The sequence below is a fragment of the Vidua macroura genome, chromosome 2 (genome assembly GCF_024509145.1).
Source record: "Vidua macroura isolate BioBank_ID:100142 chromosome 2, ASM2450914v1, whole genome shotgun sequence".
NCBI lineage: Eukaryota > Metazoa > Chordata > Aves > Passeriformes > Viduidae > Vidua > Vidua macroura.
Genome location: NC_071572.1, coordinates 39,786,538 through 39,803,957, shown reverse-complemented (window position 1 = coordinate 39,803,957; position 17,420 = coordinate 39,786,538). Strand labels below are relative to the sequence as shown.

General features: G+C 42.6%; 1 protein-coding gene across 1 annotated transcript in view; it reads right to left on the bottom strand.

Annotated features, from left to right (window-relative positions):
- Positions 1–4,682, bottom strand: part of STK24 (serine/threonine kinase 24) — a 52,261-nt gene extending 47,579 nt beyond the window's left edge. Inside the window, exon 1 of the mRNA XM_053971434.1 lies at positions 4,348–4,682. Coding sequence (XP_053827409.1) covers positions 4,348–4,389 — 42 coding nt within the window. The 5' untranslated portion in view covers positions 4,390–4,682. The remainder of the gene's footprint in view (positions 1–4,347) is intronic.
- Positions 4,683–17,420: the final 12,738 nt, after the last annotated feature.

The window sequence follows — 17,420 nt, the reverse complement described above, 5'->3', positions numbered from 1 at the left end:
AATACTGGAACATGGTGATAAGGTCTCCATCCCGGGCTGTCCTTTCTCAAGGCTAAACACATCCAGCTCACTCAGCCCTCCCATGTGAAAGACTTCCCAGTCCTCCAGTTATCTTTGTGGCCCTTCTCTCAACCCCCTCCAGCTGTTCACATTGGTTTTTGTATAGACGAGACCAAATTATTATAGGATGGATGCAGTATTTTTTATTACTATTAATTTATATTATATGCCTTGTTGACTTTGTCCATTGGTATTTTGTGCATCCTCTATTCCCCTTCCCACTCCACTCACAAGAAAGGGAGTACGAGAAGAATTTAAGCAAATTTTGAAAATGCAGCCAAGAGACATTTTCTACTTCAGAAACACAAAAGATGCCACTATGTAAAGCTGACATCAGAGCTTTGTAAACCACTCATAACACAAGGCCCGGTATTTAAATGTGTCTGCTACATCAGTAGCCTTTTGTCTCTCTGGGGAACAAAGATGCCAGCTGGCTAAGAGGGTACCTTACACACACAAGAAACTTGCCACAACACAGGGCCAGTCTGACTGGTCTGTGAGGACACCTGAAAGACATAGTCACCATAAGCTGCATCTATTTACCTATTCTGGAATTCCACACAATGGAAATAGGTTTTCCTGACTCTCAAACAACTCCATTATATCTATTACATAGCACTGAAATAGCCTTTGACTACAGAGTGAGAAGATGCCCACTTCTTTTTCACCAATTAAAACTGTTGTGTCCTGGCACCCAAGGGCTGATCTTGTAATATGTCACAGAACAATGACATCTGTATTTAGGATATTTTAAAACTATTTAGCCAAGATCATAATGGTCCAAGGATCTGTCCACTATTTAAGTGCTGTAAGTTACTGCAAAGTATTTGTCAAACTGTAACACGAACAGTAACAGTGAGCACAAACTCTCAAAAAAAAAAAAAAAAAAAATAAAAAAAAAATCAAAGTGAGGAAAGCTAATCTCCACAGAAGCTGCAAAAGGAAAGCAGGAGAAGCTAAGTGGCCTTTCCACAGTGCCTTTGATTTAGCAACACAATGTTTTGCAATTACCAAATACAGAGCTCACACAGGAAGTAGTTAAAACAGTTTATTGTAAAAGGAGAATGAGTTACAATAAGGAAGACAGTAATACCTACAGTGTGTAACTACAAAAGAACAGCTATGCTGGATGAGAACAAGGATCCTCTAGGCCAGGACACTTTTCCTACAACAGTCAAAAGTTAACATCTTGGGAACAGCGCAAAAATAGACAAGTAAACAGCAGCATTTCCCAAAACACTCTTCCAAGGTCTGGCAAACTGACACTTCAGATGATTTCTGAGTTCAAAATGGTGCCTTTATACTTAAAAATCTTTTCTGTTCATTTCTCAAGTTCCCACTTAGATTTAGTTAAACTTCTGGCATTTCTTTAGTTAAACTTCTGGTATTCAACACAGCATGAATGTCAACACTTATTTACATTTTGCATTAAGAACCTGTAGCTCTTGTACTGAAAATACAATGAAGAATGAATAAAAATAACTTACTGCATAAACACTGTTATTGCTACAAAAACAACTGAAAAGGGAGGAAGATAAAAAAGGGGTTTATCACACAGAAGAGGCTTGTCTTAAAGACGATGGAATTTTAAAAGCACCACAGGAATTTATTACTATAAATTTATAAACACAGTACTTGATTTAAAATACAGCTTCCTTAAAGAAGCTCCAGAAGCTTACCACAGCCTTGAAATGCAGGCCAGTCTGAAAATCAAGGTCATATACACTAACTCCGAGCCAGTCTTGCAGGAATCTCACACGTTTACAGGCAAACACACACTCTCCTCAGGCCACTTCCATAAGGCATGAAGAAGGAAGACAGCACATCCTCAGTTCAGTCATGATGCAGCTTCACCCTGCACACGCAAACTCATATCTACACAGACAGTTTCCCTCCTGTTGTTGTTAAAACAACGACAGCAAAAACTTTTGAGTCCAAACTTAAACTGCACAGACAGAAATTTAGGTCAAAACCCCACTCTGTTTTTATTCAGGTTACAACATGCCCATTGTGCAGCAGACAGCAAATCTCAGGTTTTTGACAACCTTCCAGCACCATCCTACATTTCCTCCACAGTTTCTCATTCCCTTGCCTCACTGTCTACCCACTCATTTTTTATGCATCACTCTTCAAACATCAATCAGACATCTTGCTTAGGGAGAAATATATTAATCCTTCATTCCCCTGCTCTACTGACACTACCATGCTCAGGCCAAACAGCGTTAATAAAAGTGATGTCCCTCCAAGTGATTTTTTGGGGTCAAGAAGTTACCCTGCTCACACACAAGCACAATGGCTGCTCTCTTGTGTGAGTACAGCAAAGAATGTTGGAGAAAGCTGCATAACTGTCACTGACACTGCTTCCACCGTTTGTGGCAGAAGCTGGTAGGTGAGGAGGAGGGATCACACTACAGAAAAAGAAGAGATAGTCCCGTGATTCAGGCAATTTAATTATAACCCAGAGAACTAAGCTATATTCCTCTCTTCTACACAATGAAAAAGTCCCAAATCTTTTTCTTATCTAAGCAGATGTCACACATGGTATGTACTTTACTCTTTGAACATTTATTTGGAAGTGAAATCAAAGAGAATTGTGTACTGAAAACAGACCACTATAAAACTGCTACATATTCTGACAGAATGGAAATGGATACAGACATCTTGAACTGGGCAGAGAAAATTAGTGAGCAGCATTCACATTGCTCACAGAATTTATGCCTCTACCTATCGGCAGATCTCTCATTTGGTGTTCTGGCGGTTTTCTTTAGACTGTGAAAGTTCACACGTAAGCAATTCAAATAGTAATAGAATAAAAATCATGAGAAAAATAACACCATTTGAATAAAATTATTTGAAGCACTATTTGAAGCAATTATGTGGACTAACAAGAACCCTGAAGAACCAAATAATAAATCAAGTCAATAAAAAGCACAGGTCCTCGGATCATGCAGTGACATACATCATCAGTATGTGCACACTGATGGAATAATCTTCGCTCTCTCACTTCCAAGCAACTACAAATCTGATTTTTAAATGCTAAAGTGTTATAGGTTCTGTCTCAAAGTAGGCAGCTGTCGTAGTTCTAATATGTCTCAAGGGAATTTTTAAAAAGCCCAAACAACATCCATAGTCAATCAAGAAACCTTCATTTCTCTGTCTCTGGCAACCAGCAAACTGCTTATATTTGGAAGGTGAACTTGAACTCTCAACAGCAGGACCTACACAGTAATAGATTAATTAGCTCAGAGAGTGGGCCTACATAGGCTACAGGGCATCCAGTACTGTGTATGAGCACATAATTCATGCTATGCCTAAGCATGGAACATTTTCAATTCAAATCCTCAGATTTTGGAAAGAAAAGAGATTCATGACTTAGAATCCTGACTCACAATAAAACAAACCATGGTAAATCCATATTTAACCAAGTGATGCACAAATACTTTTAATCCAGGAGAGAAATTTAAGAGAAACTCTTACATGTCATTAATAATTTGCTCCTTTGGAGATAAGGGCAAGAAAGTTTCTAATCAGATGTGGGGAATATTAGTATAACAACACACAGCTACCACTGACCTTAATGTTTTCCTGGCAGCAGTCTCCATTTAAACCAAGAAAAACGAGGTGGGGGGAAGCTCAGACTAAGCCAGCTCAGCCAGCAAAAAACCACACTAGTTATTTCAAATACATAGTTAAGACACAGAACGAGCAAATTCCACCGTATAACAACCAGCAGCTGACCAACTCTCGGAATGAAACACAGGAGCCAAACACGATCCCCGAGTACCCACCTCAGAGCAGCACCACAGACATGGGCACTGCAGCATGCGCTGAAGGTCAACATTTCCAGGCCCTGCTTGTACGGACTGGCTTTACGTATGCTTCCCCTACGCACCTCAAACTAACGGGGCCGAAAATCGCCCACTGAGCCGCGGCTGGCTTCAGGAATTAAAACACCGAGGAGAACTCCCGGCCGGGGAGGGGGCCACACGCCACGCTCCGCTCCGCACGCCTGCAGCGACAGAGCGGCTGCCGAGGACGGATGGAGGGAGGCAGAGGCAGGCAGGGATCCACCAGGCGGAGGGACCTCGCTGGGCACCACGCCAAGCGCTGACAGCACGTTTCGTCTCCATCCCGCTCCTCTGCCCCCAGCCCAGCCCCCGCGGCCGAGCCAGGGCCAAGAGGCGCTTTCTCCCCTCGCCCTGTCCCCCCGGCCGCAGGAATCCTCCCCTTTACACCCAGCCCGGCCCGAGGTGCGTGTCCGTGCCTGCCCTTGGGGCAGCTGCTCACCTGCATCCCCGGCAGCCCCGCCTGCACGGGGGAGTGAGCCATGGCGGCGGCGGCGAGGGAGGCTGAGAGGCAGCCGGCTCTCCTCAGGCGGCTCCAGGGCACAGAGCTGAGCTCATCTCCACGCTCTCTCACACACAGCACCGCCGTCCTACTCCTTCTCCTCTTCCTCCTGGCCCTTCCCCCGGGCGAGCAGCGCCTGTGCGCCGGCGGTGGGAAAGGGGCCGTCCCAAGCCTGGGCTCTCCAGGCCCCCGTCACGGATGCAAAGGCGGCAGTGGCTTCCTCATCCCTCCTCCTGTTCTTCCTCCTCCTCCTCCGGGCCGTGCCGGCGACACGATGACAAACCTGAGGCGGGAGGAGGAGGCGAAGGAGAAGGGGGCGGAGCGGCAGCGGCGGCCCCGCCTGCCCTGCGCGGTACCTGCCCGCCCGCCGCCATGGGCGCGGCAGGAGCCCCGCGGGCGGGTGCCGGGGCCGGGGCCGGGGCCGGGGCCGGGGCCGGGGCCGGGGCCGCTGCCACGGCTGGGGAGCGCACCGCAACGCCGGTGCTCCGCCGAAGGCTGCGGTGCCAGGAAGCGCTTGGCTTCCTGTCAGAAGCCGCAACCCAAAATGCCAGTCGTGCTTCTCCTGTAGTTCCTAAGCGGGAGCAGAGTGGGTCAGCACTGAGGTCTCTCCCGCACGGGAGTTCTGCGTACATGCAAATCCTTTGGGAGCTCGGCAATGCTCTATTCTTCATTACAACTGAAATTTAACAGCTCAGTCGCACAGCTTCCCATGTGCTGTGGAATGTCCTAAGATTCTCTCCTTTTTCCGCCCCGGCATAAAAACCTAGGAAGTTTGATGAGTGTTAAAGTTTTTGAAACCTGTCAACCGCTGGGGCTGGGATCCATAGGACAGCGAGGCTCGCTGTCTTTTCAAGTGATTTTGTTAAATGATGTGAGCGTCCACTGCAGCATAAGTTGCTTTTCATTTAATAATTCACTAGAGTTTGTACAAATCTCTTAACTGCAGGAAACATCTGAAAATAGAAAATGGTCTTATTGAAAAGTGCTTGGAACTTCCACTCAAGTTTCTCCTATAGTTATTATATTCTTTGTTGTCTTATGTGGGCTGAGTTAATGCTCAATCTGGTTTTCCTGAAACTTGGAGTTACATAAATGTTGCTAAGATGTCTACGTCAAAGTATTATTCAAATAAACTTAGCCAACAGCCTTATGCAGGCAAATAAGTGTGCCCACACACAACAACATTGGTGTTTTACCTGAGAAAATAAACTAAATATACCAGCCCTTGAGTACAGTGAAACAAGAAAGGATGATGGCTAGAAACGGAAAATTGAAATATTGAAATTCTTCTTCCAGTTGTTCATGAAGGAGTTGAAAATTTCCTTAATGCTGGGATAGAGTTGAGGTTCTGCGGGGTTTGGCTTCAGGAAATATGAATAAGTTTCTATTGTTTTGTAATTGGCATGTAATTTTCAGAGAAATGTAAAGTCTTTTCATTTGTGTTCTACCTCAATCAAAAATCAAATAACAGTCACAAGAATCAGTATCAAAACTCTCTATTTAGATTGTTTTCTAAAGCATTTTTGCAATGTTCTTTAAAAAAAGAAAAAAAAAAGGTACAATATCTCCATGGTTGATCCACTGTTTGCAGTAAGTTTTTCTAACTTGCTAGGGAGAAAGTCAGTGGGCTACAAGTGAACCTTTTTCATTGTCTCATGAATATCATTGAGATTCTGCTACATCACATAATATTAAAAATCCTCATTGAGAAAATGTCAATTTTACTATTGTTTATGCTGTTTTATTTTGGGGCTTTTTTTCTATATATTCATTACAGATTTTATCTGCTGCTTTACCTTTTCTGCAGTTGCACATTCAGTGTGGAGTCAAAATAAAAAAGGTACACAACTTTTCTCTTTTGTATTATGAAAGGTTATTATAGGTCATATAAGGTTATAACAACTGTTATTTTCTGTCCATGAGTATATTCTTTGAGACTTAATTAATTTTCACAATTAATTAATTAATCACAATTGGTGGATTCTCTAGCTCAAGGCACATAAGGACCAAAAAGTTCTCATGCTGCTCTGAAGTGACTTCCACCATGTGAGCTCCTGGCCTGGGGCCACTGTGGGGTCTTTCTGTTGTTTGTGTACCATCGGATTTATTTAATCTCAAGGTTTTGAAGTTCTGCATTATATGTTCAACCAGATTCTGTGCCTGAAAAATTATTGTTTGGGCTGTGGAATAAACTCTGTGGGCAGATTTACTTGTCAAATGCAGGAAAACAAAGGAGCAGATTCAAAACTCTTCAGTCACAAACCCAGATACTAGTCTAAGTTAAGTTCTAATGAAGTCAGAACAATGCATGAGAAGGTCTAATATCTTGTCAGCTTCTAAATTTTATACTGTATCTCATGTTCTGATACACTTTGTATTTCTCCCAGGACTTGTAGAAATTTTAAAATAATAGTTTTGAATGTAATTTTAAAATAATGAATGTGTGTGTTTGCTGTTCATTTTGTAAATGCTAGTCTTTCTGTCTAAATTTCAACTCCATCTCATAGAGTAAATAACAGAAGCCTTCCAAATTTGCCTCTCCTTTTCTCAACCTTTTGTGGGTTTTTTTAATATTTTCTGAGAAAAAAAATGTGTATTATAGTCCAAAGAAAGGTTAGTCTTGCAGAAATCTTTATTAAATAGAATCATTACATGTTAAGCTAGCCAACCATCCCAATACAATGACTGAGACTTCAGAAATAAACACTTCTTATCATTAAGACAGTTCTCTGGTGTATCTTTTTGAAGCCAGATGTTCCAAGCATTCAAAAATTCAATTTATTTTACATATCAATTTCTCAATAGCTGGTTTGCTTTCAGTTTAACATGATACTTTGCATATGCATATTTTCTGCCTTGCTGGTTATGTTTAAGCCATAAATTATAACATTTCAGTCTCTAACAGTAAGATAAGAGTTACAAAAGAAAAATATTATTACATAATTGTAAAGGCTCTGACCGTGAACTTCTGCTTATAACTACCTGTGAAGAAAAAATGTTTTCCTTACTGACAAACACCAAAACTTCTCCAATGAACAACGTAAGGTAATCGGTGTTTTCTAAGATGAAAGGTGCACCAGGTACCCAGCTCTTTTTAAATTTATAATAATAAAAGTGTGACTCTTGCCTGTATCACACAATGCACAGCAACTTTAACAAGGCCCTTCACAAATGGACATTTAAGAATTTAAGTGTTCCTGGGGCAAGAGGGGAAGTCCTCACATGTGTCTCTAACTGAGGATAGAGAGGAAAGAAAAAGACAAAAACCTTTCACAGTGGGGGGTGTTACCAGTTGGCTGTCGCAGGACCAATATGGGACCCATCTTGCTCAGCATATCCATGAATGAGCTAGGAAAGAGACTAATGAAAATTGACAGTCTCATATTGTCAATCATCATGAGGGAGAAACTAAAACAAAGCCCAAGGAGTTGAAGAAAAATCTCAGAGTGAGTGACTGCTGAGTGACATGCCAGCAGATGGGGGTTCAGCATTGAAAATGTGCTCCTTCAGCAGAGTAGAAGAATGTCAGAATGTGAGTGCTGTAAATATCCTCAATGTGGCTCTACAGAAAAGCATCTTTCTGGGAAAACTTTATAAATATGAGATATCTAAATCAGTGAATTAAACTCCAAAGGTATAAGTTATGTTCATTTCTGCACACTGAGTCATCGTGACTATGGCTTCTCTTTTCAGATCAATGTCCAGTCCTTTCAGCTTTCCTTTCTGGGACATCTGCTCAAACAGCAACTTACTCTCCCAGGAATGAGCCAAGGAACCACACAAGGGTAGGATGCAATTTTATTTAAAAAAAAAATATGTTTAGTGATAAAAAGCACATTTCCTTGTAAATAATAAAGGATCTGTGTTGTCCAGGACTGATATTTTCCCTGCCTTTGGGAGTATATGCTCCACAAGGTTAGTTTCTAGTGTACTTCCAAACTATGCAGCAATTATACACCTACAAATCATTGGGGTTTTCTCAGTTTCCACCAAAATTTTACAATTTCAGCTTTCAATTTCCGTGGGAAAGGGTGTCCCTTCTACAAATTTTGTGATGGAGCCTTTCTTCCTCTCAAGATGCCATGGGTAGCCCTGCAGCTGTGGATTTCTTCCAGCAGAGGAAGCTTGTGTAGTTTCAAAAGCACACAGCTTGCCTTCCACAGCTAGATTTGGCTGTGCATTTATGTTTTGGTTCAACAAGCCACTTGTCAGAAAAAGGTTTTGTCAATTACAGAAGTAGAGCTGGAAATCCAAACAATGGCATTCTACTTTAAGTCTTGTGAATGCTGAAGGGGAAAAATTTGGTTATTAAATTATGTTCCCCAAAGAAAAAGCCTTTTTTTCCCTATCTTTGTATAAAACATGCCATTTTGTATATATTTCCCTTCCTGCAGTGATGTTATTCTTATCATTCATAGAAAATGGCAAGTTTTTGAGATTCATAATAGAAGAAAATTCACTTTCTTGTAGTACTGAGGACCATAATGGATAAGCCAGAATGAGGCAGGAAATGGAAGAAACTTCTTGAGTGTTATATGCTGTTCATTAACAATGACCAGAATATAAGTGCCTGAAAGTATTTTCTTATTTCAGGCAGACAATTAAAATTAGATGGAGACCTAGAGCTCATTAAGAAACATGAGATTGATATTACTGTCCTATGCCTCTGCCCCTGAAGAGCATCATTGCATTTTATCTTGCTTTTTATAAGCCTTTCTCTTAGCCCCTTGTCACACAAACCAAACATATGCAAATGGAAGAAAACATACATTCTCTATCTTCTTCTCACATTTCACATTTTATAATGGAGACATCAGTTCTTATCTCAGGTTAATGTCTGTGTAGACAGCAGACTAGCAAACTCTCTGGACTAAATGGATCCATTAAGGGTGACCTTTAATGGTTTTAAACTAAAATAGAGTCAATTTAGATTAGATAGAAGGAAGAATTTTTTTACAAGGAGGGTGATAAAACACTGGAACAGGTTGCCCAAAGAGGTGGTGGATGCCACATCCCTGTAAATACTAAAGGTCTGATTGAACTGGGCTCTGAGCGCCCTGGTCTACTAGATGTTCCTGTCCCCAACAGGGGGGTTGGACTAGATGACTTTTAAAGGTCCCTTCCAGCCCAAACTATTCTGTGATTCTGTGACCCTGTAATCATGCTGAGATATGCACCTTAGACAGTCCATGTCATTACAGATGTGAAATGTTTGCTTGCAGGCTACAATTGTCCCAGCAGAAAAAGTCGCACTGTATCTCATTGATAACTGATAAGTAGCAGTCTTAAAACTGCTAAAACTGACGGCACTGCTTCACTATTTTAATTCAAGGATTATCTCATTTTTTACTCTTCATTAATTTCATTATATACCAGCCGTTACCTGTAAAATCTTGTGTTGACAGAAGTGTATTGTATCCATCTGTTGAATAAACATGGATTCCTGCAAGTACCGATTGTCACTCTGGGGTGTAGTTACCAAATGAAAATCATCATGATGTGATGAGTTTTTCAGTGTACAGCTTTGTGCTGTGTTTAATCCAATTTAACTGCAGTCTGCTGCCAAAGTGCTGATCCCACTCTTCTTTCTCCCAGCCCTGGCTCCAGTCCTTGCATTAGCAATCACATGCCTGCTTGGTGATCTGGATCAGTTCACTGATCCCACGGGAAATGCATCCACATCCTGCTGGATTAGTCTCCTGTGGCAGCAGTCTCTGGGTGTCACGCAGTAGGGACACCATGTGGAGGGAGAGAGAGAGGGAGGTCAACATCTCCCATTCTCTGCTAGCCCACAGTTAGCTCAGTTGAGCTAGGAGGTGAAACTCCATCCAGAATGTCCTCTATGGAGTGGGATGGTGGCTCCAGCTCTGTCATACCACAAAAGCCACCTTCTCAGCTTGCATGAATGAATGCTCCTGCCTGTGGTTTAAGCCCAGAGCTGTGTATTCATAGCAGTCAGTCTTCACAGAGAATGTACAGAAAGAAACAGTAGAGGGATGACTTTGCTGACAATAAACCTCTTTGCTAGGCAGAGACCCTCAGCATGAAGTCTTCGTGGCCCAAAATTTAACATCCAAAAAGGAAAAGCCAGAAATCAGATACCCTCTAAAAAAAGTGAGCTTGTTATTTTGGGAAGGTTTCTATTAGGCCATGAGCTATTTTCTAGCACTTGAACCTGCCATCATTCCCACTAGGTATGTGTGGAGGACAGCTACAGCTTGTAACTGTGCCCACAAAAATTCAGCTCCTGTGTGCGTACCTTCCTACTCTGCCCATCATTGCCTTTCCATTTAGCTTTCTAAAAGTAATTACCCAGTAAGTTCCTGTTGTGCTCACAATGCTCTGACACAATCCAGCTATCTTCCACCTCCTCCTTCAGACCTCTTTTCATTCACAAAAATCAGCTGCAACCTCCCACTTGCCCCAGAGCTTTGGCAAGATCCCAGAGCCTTGCACTCTCATGGCCTCTCAGTTGCCAGATCAGTTTTCCTCCTATCTTTTTCATGAGAGCAGGCTTCCTGGGGATTTTGGACTGTGTATATCTCTTCTGCCAGCTGAGGCAGTGGGTACCTGATGCTTTTATTGCAAACAAGAGCAGATCTTGCTGTTCTACATCAGCACTACTGTTCTTCCTGCACAGAAGCAAATTTACAGAGTGAGCTATAGTAGGCTTCTATTTACATTTCAGTGGAGTAGCAGAGCTGCACAGTCTTCCCATCCCACTGTCTCCTGACAGCAGAGGGATTTGCCTCAGCATCACAGCTGCAGAAGGCCACAAATCTACATTTTTTCTGTGTAAGCTTAAGTGGGAAAAACACATATAAGCCCTTGAAACTACTACCAAGAATTACCATTGTCTAGATGGTATACAGACTTAACTTGGGTTAAAGGCAAATTTCTACACTCTGTGCAGAACTCACCTTGACAGTCTGTTCTTCCTGGATGAGGTTCTAGTTTCTTATCTGAATACTGCAATTTTATCAAATATTTACTCTCAGTTCCGCTTATTCCGCTTATTCTGCATCTTGGACCTGGAATATATCCTGCCCCAAAGTGCACCTTTTTCCCAAACTCTCCGTGATGCCTTGCCTCTCCATAACCTTCCCTATTATTCTCTTGAGAAACTCTTCAGTACCAACTCACAGGTACTGTGGATCCAGTATTATAGATCATTATATATGTATGTATATACACATATGCATAGATATATATATATATCTATAGAATCAGCTATATATATGTAAGGTGATGTGGTTCTGTGCAGTAATATCATACTGATATCAGCGCAAAGATTCTCATCAGCTTCACTGGACTCTTGATTTCTGATGTTTGTAGGTAGTACAAAAGCTTTTCAGCCCATGGCTTGTCTTTCTTTTTACCTGCATATAGGTTGACACTATTGTCACTGACTTATTTCCATGTGCAATTTTCTCAAAGAATGTAATACATCCCTATCCTTGCAGTTACTTGTATTTATGAAAGTAAAATAAAGATTTCTAACCTGTTCCTCACTATAGCTCAAGGTTTTAACATGTGTCTTCACATGATTCTTCCAGCAAAAACACAAGATCACGTAGTTTTAATGTTCTGACTGTTAACCAAAGAATCACTTTCAAAAGATGCGTCCCTGTGATTTTTATACACATGAAGTATTTATATTTAATGACTTGAGTGTTCAACCAACTTCTGTAGAGATTTTTAAAGCATCTCAGTTCAGCTTTAAGATTATATTCCAGGCTTCCCAAGAAGTCCATGTGAAGATGAGAGTGCAGCATCATTAGTGTGTTTAACTGCTCGAAGACTGTCATTCCCAACAACCACGTCTTTCTTCAACGCTGACATAATTTCATGTTGATTTAGTCTGATCTGGAAACCACACCTCTCCCCTACAGAGATCCTAAGCTGAAGTTTCCTCTGCTTTCCATGGGGCAGACACAGTGAAGGACAGAGCAGGAAGGAGCAGCCCCAAAAGTCCTTGCAGACAGGTCCTTGGCCCCAGTCTGAAGATCTGGTTAGAAGTGCCTGAGGAGCTGCCATACAGCAGACTTTCCTAACTCCTCCCATCCCAAACCTTTGTGACTGTGGATCTCAAACACCCACATCAGCCCTTCCCAAATTATTTCAAGTATGTGATGCTTGGGTAATGTAAATCTCCTCTGAGCAGTCCTGCCTCCCAAAGCTTTCCCATCCAAGTCACAATTCATTGCAAATCCCTTCTGCTTTGAACAACCTCCCCAGGACCTGAGGGTCCATCCAGGGGCTGATCACAATTCTCTCAACCCTTACAGCAGCAGCAGCCATAGCCCCACAGGCTATGGATGCTCCTTGTTGCCCTCTCAAGGAGTATACCCAAAGCTCTTTTCTTAGCGTGTCCAAGTTTAACTCTAAAGTTTGCAGGATAGCTCTAAAACCTGCACCTCTATGCACACTTGACAAGATGCCAGGATGAAAAGTGCAGTGCTTAGGAGATGTCTAAAACCGAATGTTATTCAGGAATGAGCTGCTCTTCCAACAAACTCCCTTAATGGTCAGTGTCTAGCTGGCATGGCCTCACCAAGAGCCATCTTGGAGAGCTGGGGCGCCTATCAAATGCAGTGATTATGGCTTTCTTGTTAAAGACAGGGTGGGCTAAGTAGTTGTACAACAGATTAATAGTCTGGGAAGCCATCCAGGAGGCAGAAATCTGAAATCAATGCATACTCAGTCTGTCAGAACCAAATGCAGCCCAAATTTGTATCCACTTAATGCTGAAGTATCCACACATCCTTTTGTTTAACATGGTGCTGTTTTTTCTGGGGATTAGTCTGCTGTGCCCACAGAAGGCAATTTTGCTTTGTCTGACTGACAAAAAAAACCTAAACTTGCTTATGTTTTTGTTTCTTAGGACAGAGTTTCATGCCTGGGGTTTGAGTCCTGCAGTTAAATTGAAATAAGCACGAAATGAAGCTGTAGCCAGTGATTTTATCATCTTTTAGGGTAGGAGTGTTGGGTGCTGCAGCACAATCAGCTTTATTCTTGTTCTTTACTATTCTTCAATATCAAAGTCTCTTTTTAATAATACCACGTGCTATTTTGGCAATTTTCATAAGTTTTTAAAAGTTTATAAGAGAGGTAATTTCTACCAATGCTACCAGAGACTCTTGCTAAAATCCACTCAAATATTTTTATTTTTCTAAACATACAGCAGCCTTATGGTCTTCAAAAGCAATACTGATCTATGTGTCTCATATGATACAATAGTGATCTAGGTATTTTCATAGGGTAATCTGAAGCTTGTAATACCTGCAAGCAAAGAGTAACAGTTTGAGATCCAGTGCTGTGACAGTGCCTCAATATTTTGTGCTTAGTCCTTGGATAATTTTTATTCATTATTTTAATGAATAATGAATTCATTATTAAGTTAATGATGTAGGGGGGTTTTCTGGGCGTACCTCGCCAGTCCCTTCCCTGCCACTGTAGAGTATTTTTCTGCCACCTGGTGGTGGAAAATGAGGTGCTGGGAAGGGACACCGGGCTACCTTTAGGGAAGCTTTGCCTGAGCAAGGGGCCTAGAATTGGCAAAGAAAGAAAGGTTAAATAAAGGTAGTAAAGTGTAGTGTATTTTATATTTACCAATATTACCTAGAGTCTGTAGTCACGGACTGGCGTTTCACTGCAAGAAACCCAATCCGGAAAAAGCAAATAAATCCTTCCTGTTAAACAAGCTGTCTCATGGCAGATGGGAAATGGCTCTGGGCTTCTCTAATTCCTCCTGGTCCTGCCAAGCTCCCTGAGCTGGAAATAGGTGGCACAGAACAGTATCTTGGGTCTGCCCCCTACAACAGGGGTGGCAGCAAGTCAAGGAGGGAGCTGAGTTCATCACCTGTGTGCTGTGGGTGCTGGAGCAGCCATCTGCCCTGAGGCTCTAGTGGAGAAATCATGAGTCACACTTGCAATGAATGCATGAAATAAACACCTAAACCCAAAAACCAGCCAACCAAAAGATGCCAAACCCCAGCCCAGGTTTCTCTAACTCAGTCAGGAATGTGTTTGTGAGTGACTACAGCCTGGTCCAAAACAGGGGGAAGAGATGGTCTGTGGCAGTAACACCTTGCTCTGCTACAACAGAGAATATAATGACCATTAGTCTCATATTCCTGCTCCCTGAAAGACAGAAGGGGCAGATGTAGAGAATCTGGAGGTTCTCTCTTCCCACCTTTCCCAATTTCCATGCTCAGTTTCTTAAACAAAATCTCCCCTTCCAGTTTCAGCACTCAGCCAGGCCCTGTCACCCTGGGACATCCACAACTCTAACTTGAGTATGCTTGTATATCAGTGTTCTACTCCTAGCCTCCCATGTTTGGGATCAGATTTCAGTAAAAATGCATTCAATATCATTCATTCACTTAGGTGGTCAGAGAACTGGCCTCAGGCACTCTGTTGAACTAAAGTCGCAGCCTGAAGGAGCAGAAAAAATTGAATTAACCTTTACTTGAAATATTTCTTTGTACAATAAGACCTTTAGGAAATAGAACTCCCACCTAAGTAGAAAACATTTCCAATTTTCACTACCAAGGAAGGATGGTATGTCTCGGGGAGCATTGATTATTTATTTATTTATTTTAAGTTTGCAAGGCTTAAATAAAATATTTTTTCCTAGCTGGGAAAGGATTTAGAATTTTTTTAAAAGTCGTTTATGGGCTAAGATGGAAAGAAGCTCAGACAGGAACATATATTGCAGTCCTCTGAATCTCACAGGATCCAGAGGATAAACACAATTTCACATGAGCAGACAGTTGAAATTTCATCTTAATCTCATGAGAGTTTTATTTGCGACTTACAGCAGCAACAGGTCAAATGAGGGATTGCAACAGCAGTTTCAGAACCAGTGCTGTGACAGTGCCTCAATATTTTGTGCTTAGTCCTTTGATAATTTCTATTAATTATTTTATTTAGTTAGGCATCTTCCACAGTTTCGAATTTAACTCCCCTCACCCCCAAAATACAGCAATAGTGTTACAGAGACAGAACCACTTTCACTGCAGATATTCTTATGAGTGTTTCAGAAGGTTTTATGACCATTTTGGCATTGAAGGAAAAACCAGCTCGTCCCAATACATCTGCCAGCAAAGGCAAACCTGATTAGTATCTGCAATAATTAGGAAGCAGTTGCTGGCTAGCCAATGTGACATGCATCTGCAAGAAAGGTCAGAAGGATTCCAGCAGCCTGTCAGCCTGACCTCAGTGCTTAAGGAAGGTTATGGAACAGATTATCTTGAGTGTGATCACACAGCACGTGCAGGAGATCAGGCTCAGTCAGCAGAGGTTTAGGAAAGGCAGGTCCTGCTTGACCAACCTGCTTTCCTTCTATGACAAGGTGATCCACCCAGTGGATGAGGAAAAGGCAGAGGGTGTTGTTTACCTAGAATTCAGTAAAGCCTCTGTACCTGTTCTCCCGCAGAATTCTGCTGGAAAAGCTGGGAGCCCACGGCTTGGACAGGTGCACCCTTTGCAGGGTAAAAAACTGTCAGGAGTAGTAGTGGATGGAGTTACATCCAGCATACAGGGAACAGTCCTGTTTAATGTCTTTATTGATGACCTGGACAAGGGGATCAAATCCTTCCTCAGTCAGTTTGCAGAGGACACCAAGCTGGATGGGAGTCTTGATCTGCTGCAGAGTAGGAAGGCTCTGCAGAGGCATCTGGATAGCACAGATCCATGAGCAGTGGCAAATGGTATGAGGTTCAAAAAGACCAAATGCCAGGTCCTGCCTTGGGGTTACAACCACCTGTAGTGCTACAGGCTGGGGGCAAGTAGCTGGAAAAATTCCTAGCAGAAAAGTACCTCAGGGTGCTGGTCAACAGCCAGCTGAACATGAGCCTGCAGTGAGCCCGAGTGGCCAAGAAGACCAGTGGCATCCTGGCTTGTTGCTTATTGCATCAGCAATAGTGTGGCCAGCAGGATCAAAGCAGTGATTGCCCTCCTGTATCAGCACTGGGAAGGCCACAGCTCAAGTCCTGTGCTTAGTTTTGGGTCCCACATTACAGGAAGGACATTGAGATGATGGAGCGAGTCCGGAGAAAGGCAATGGAACTGGGGAAGGATTTGGAGCACAAATCGTGTGAGGAGCAGCTGAGGGGGCTGGGGGTGTTTAGCCTGGAGAAAAGGAGGCTCAAGGGAGACCTGGTCCCTCTCCACAACTGCCTGAAAGGAGAGTGTAGCCAGGTGGGGATCAGTCTGTTCTCCCAGGCAAAGGATGAGAGGAAAAGGGCTCAAGTTGTGCCAGGGGAGGTTGAGACTGGATGTGAGGAGAAATTTCCTCACTGAAAGAGTGGTTAAGCATTAGAATGGGTGCCCTCTCACCAGGGAGGTAGTGGAGTCACCATCCCTGGAAGCATTCAAAAAATGGTTGAATGTGGCACTTCACAATATGGTTCAGTGGGCAGGAGGGTGTTAGATCTAAGGTTGGACTTGATGATCTTACAGGTCTTTCCAACCTTGATGATTCTGTCATTTATGTAAATGCACAGGTACTCTCTGAAAAGCACAGGTCCTGTTTTGCTTATCTTCCTGTACTTTCTCTCCCCCCTATACAGTCAGAGCAGCTGTTAAACTCCCTGGGATGTGGACTAAAGCCCACCTCTGGGGTTAAGGTGGTTTATGCAGAGCTTAAGGTGGGTTTATGCAAAGCCCACCTCTGGGGTTAAGGTGGTTTATGCCATCCTGAGCCTAGTCCTAGACTCAGGATTAGGAAAGAGCATGGGAAAGGGATAACATTTAACAGCCACATTAGAGAACCCACTGAATTACAGCTCTCATGTTACTCTTGTGCTGTGCTAAATGACACAAAATCCTGTCCTGCAGTGGTGTCTGTAGGAAGAACAGCATTGATTGAATTGGAGGGAAATGGGACATCTTTGATTTTTCTGAACCTCCTCCTGGTGGAGATGGATGATTTTACTTGTTACAGCCCCTTTACTAAGTTGTCTCCCTTTCACATTTTAAGGTAAGACCCAATTGTTTTATTACCACGA